The sequence below is a fragment of the Choloepus didactylus genome, chromosome 4 (assembly GCF_015220235.1).
Source record: "Choloepus didactylus isolate mChoDid1 chromosome 4, mChoDid1.pri, whole genome shotgun sequence".
NCBI classification, from domain to species: domain Eukaryota; kingdom Metazoa; phylum Chordata; class Mammalia; order Pilosa; family Megalonychidae; genus Choloepus; species Choloepus didactylus.
The window spans coordinates 33,748,359-33,752,560 of NC_051310.1; the positions used below are offsets into that span (position 1 = coordinate 33,748,359).

Sequence of the window (4,202 nt, forward strand, 5' to 3'; positions counted from 1 at the left end):
ACACAGCCCGGTGGCCTAGGGTTTCCCTGGAGGCCAGCGCTCACTTGTGACGTGGCACAGCCCTCCCCCCCTCAGCAGATGTCCTGGAAAAGCACAGCACGGAGGGGGGAACCACTCGGAAATCCCAGGGAACCTACACCAATACCAAGGACTTTTGGGTCAGTGGCAGAGAACAGCCTTAAATCTCCAGAACACCTGGGAGGTTTGATTATTAAACCTGCCCTTCCTCCCTAACCGCTCAGGCACACGTCCCTCATTGAGGGCAGACAGCACCAACAACACACCCAAATTAAGTTCACCAATTGGACCCCACAAGAATCAGATCCCCACACACCACAAAGTTGGGGAGAACTGACTTGAGGGGAATAAGTGACTCATGGACACCATCTGCTGGTTAGTTAGAGAAAGTGTATGCCACCAAGCTGCAATTCTAACAAATTAAAGATCAAGTAAAGCAAATGCCAAGAGGCCAAAAACAATAGAAAATCTTAAAGCATATGATAAAACCAGACGACATAGAGGACCCGAACCCAAAGACTCAAATCAAAAGATCAGAAGACACAGTGTTCTTGGCCCAGTTAATCAAAGAACTACAGACAGGCAATGAGAGCATGGCACGGGATATAAAGGACTTGAAGAAGAGCATGGCACAGAATATAAAAGACATCAAGAAGATCCTAGAAGAGCATAAAGAAGATATTGCAAGAGTAAATAAAAAAATAGAACATCTTATGGAAATTAAAGAAACTGTAGGCCAAATTAAAAAGACTCTGGAGTAGCAATCTGGTGTTCATGCCCTTAGTACGCCTCTCGTACCTTGACTCCGGTTGTCCTCGCGAGCCCCGTTTGTGCTCAGTATCCTGTGCACACGCCTTGCAAGTAACCACGCCATGAGTTTGACTTCCAATTCCAGCATACGAGTTGAATGGATTGCAGCAGTTACCATTGCTGCTGGAACAGCTGCAATTGGTTATCTAGCATACAAAAGATTTTACATTAAAGATCATCGCAACAAAGCTATGGTAAACCTTCACATCCAGAAAGACAACCCCAAGGTAGTGCATGCTTTTGACATGGAGGATTTGGGAGATAAAGCTGTGTACTGCCGTTGTTGGAGGTCCAAAAAGTTTCCACTCTGTGATGGGTCTCACACAAAACACAATGAGGAAACTGGAGACAACGTGGGACCTCTGATCATTAAGAAAAAAGAAACTTAAATGGACAATTTTGATGCTGCAAACTACATTGTCATAATGTTACCTGATTGTTTAATTAGAATGAATAGCACTTCTGTGTGATTCACATCCCCTAGATACTAGATGTGATATATTGCAAACTGCAGCTTTCACATTCATGGCATTTGCCTTACTTGTTGAAACATCGTGGTGCACATTTGTTTAAACAAAGAAAAAACAAAAAAAAAAAAAAAGGAAAAAGGAAAAACCAACCTCATGGCCTGTGGGTTATTTTGGTCTTGTAAGGAACCATTTCTTTAAATTTAAAATGATGACATTAGAATATAGTTGAATGTTGAAGTTAACATATGAAATTATTCTCAAAATCATGTATATAGAGATTGTTTCAAAGAAAAAGTATCACCTCTTCATATTCTTCGTTAACCTGGAAAGTAAATTAGTAAATTAGTTGTGATTAAACTACACTAATTTCTTAATACAATCTAGGAAAAATCTTATGACCTTAATTTTCTTCTTGACAACGGTAACGTCACTGAGAAAATGTGGCTTCTGTTTTCACAGTTTTCAATCAAAACAAACTATGAATGTCATTCTGTTTAATTATGAGTGAGCCAGGTCAATAATGAAGAGGTGGTAACTTCTTTGTATTCATCTTCATGAATATTTAATTGATCCATTAAAGGAACAAATAGTGTAAATTTAGATCAAAGTGATATTAGATTTAAAGTCATTGTGAAGGCTCTCTTAATAATGTAGTGTTCTTCTGGAATTGTAGCCCAAGAAGCAGCAAGCACTTGAACTGGGGAAACTGAAGAAATTGGAGGACAAACTCTCAAGTCTCTTGAAAAGCCATACATCCATAACATAAATGGTAGTCACAAGTCTAGATCAGAGGTGTGCAGAGATTTTTCTCCTCATTTTGGCTAATCCAGCACATGGCTAATACTAGTGAAACTATTTTAAAGAGAAAATTAAGAATTACAACTCTTCTAAATTGTATGATCTTTTTCTTAAATGCAAGAATTTGAAGATAAGTGTTTACGTAATATTCTTCAAAAAAACCTTGCATTCGTTGCTGGTTCAGAAAACACCAAAATGAAAACAATTTCGAATAATAAATGAATTAAGACAGGAGTTAAAAAAAAAAAAAAAAAAAAAAAAAAAAAAAAAAAAAAAAAAAAAAAGACTCTGGATACTCATAATATAAGATTAGAGGAGGTTGAACAACAACTCAGCCTCCTCGAGGACCACAGAACAGAAAATGAAAGAACAAAAGAAAGAATAGGGAAAAAAATTGAAAAAATCAAAATGGATCTCAGGGATACGACAGATAAAATAAAACATCCAAATTTAAGACTCATTGGTCTCCCAGAAGGGGAAGAGAAGGGTAAAGGTCTAGAAAGACTATTCAAAGAAATTGTTGGGGAAAACTTCCCAAACCTTCTACACAATTTAAATACACAAAGCATAAATGCCCAGAGAACTCCAAATAGAATAAATCCAAATAAACCCACTCCAAGTCATATTCTGATTAGACTGTCAAATACTGAAGACAAGGAGCAAGTTCTGAATGCAGCAAGAGAAAAGCAACTCACCATATGCAAAGGAAACAACATAAGACCATATGCAAAGGAAACAACATAAAACTAACATAACACTCAGCGGCCACCATAGAGGCAAGAAGGCAGTGGCATGACATATTTAAAATTCTGAGAGAGAAAAATTTCCAACCAAGAATACTTTATCCAGCAAAACTCTCCTTCAAATTTGAGGGAGAGCTTAAATTTTTCATAGACAAACAAATGCTGAGACAGTTTGCTAATAAAAGACCTGCCCTACTTCAGATACTAAAGGGAGCCCTACCGACAGAGAAACAAAGAAATGAGAGAGATATATAGAGAATTTCAACAGACATATATAGAATATTACATCCCAGGTCACTGGGACACACATTCTTCACTAGTGATCACGGCTCTTTCTCCAGAATGGACTGTATGCAGGGACATAAAAACAAGCCTCAATAAAATGAAAAATAGAAAAATGAATTTGTTCAAAGCACATTCTCTGACCACAGTGGAATACAAATAGAAATCAATAACCATCAGAGACTTGGAGAATTCAAAAACACCTGAAGGATAAAAATGAGGGGGAGATGAAAACATTCCCAGATAATCAAAAGCTGAGGGACTTCATCACCAGTAGATCAGTCCTAAGCAGGCTGAAAGGAAGGGACACTAAACAATTGACTGAAACCACATGAAGAAATAAAGATTGCCAGTAAAGATCACATGGTAAATATAAATACCAATACTACTGTACTGTTGATTTATAACTCCACTATTTACTTCCTACAGGATCTAAAATACATAAACTGTAATGATAAATTGGTGGTTTTGGGCTCAATGTAAAATATGTAATTTTTGACAAGAACTACATAAAAGTGGGGGAATGGAGGAGTACAGGAACACAGTTTATGTGTCCTATTGAAGTTAAGTTGGTATCAAAGAAAAACAAGATTGTTATAGATTTAAGATGTTAAATTTAAGCCCCATGGTAAACACAAAGAAAGTATCAGAGAATATGACCAAAGAGATGAAAAGTAGAGTAGGGGTTCCAAGAAGTGGGGGAAGGGGCAATGGGGAGTTAAGAAATGAGAGTAGGGTTTTTGTTTGGGGTGAAGGGAAACTTCTAGAAATGGATGGTCCAAAGGTGATAGCATTGCAACATTCTAAATGTGATTAATCCCACTAATGGAATGCTAGGGAGGGGTGGAATAGGAAGATTTAGGCTATATATATCTTTCCACAATTGAAAAAAAAAAAAAAGACAGTCTAAATAGATGACAATTAAATGCCAAGGATGATCCTGGATGGGATCTGAGGTTGGAGGAGAGGAGGCTCAAAGGGACACAGACGGGACACAAGGAAAAAAAAAAAAGGAAATACAGAATGTAAGCTTTATATCAATGTCGAATTTCTTGAACTTCTTAGCTGCACTTAATGACAT

General features: G+C 37.3%; 1 protein-coding gene across 1 annotated transcript; it reads left to right on the top strand.

Moving 5' to 3' along the window:
* Window positions 1–780: 780 nt before the first annotated feature.
* On the top strand, window positions 781–1,471 carry LOC119533167 (CDGSH iron-sulfur domain-containing protein 1). Its single transcript, XM_037835273.1, has one exon. It carries the CDS (start codon window positions 891–893, stop codon window positions 1,215–1,217), a length of 327 nt encoding a protein of 108 aa, XP_037691201.1. The 5' UTR covers window positions 781–890; the 3' UTR covers window positions 1,218–1,471.
* The last annotated feature ends 2,731 nt before the right edge of the window (window positions 1,472–4,202 follow it).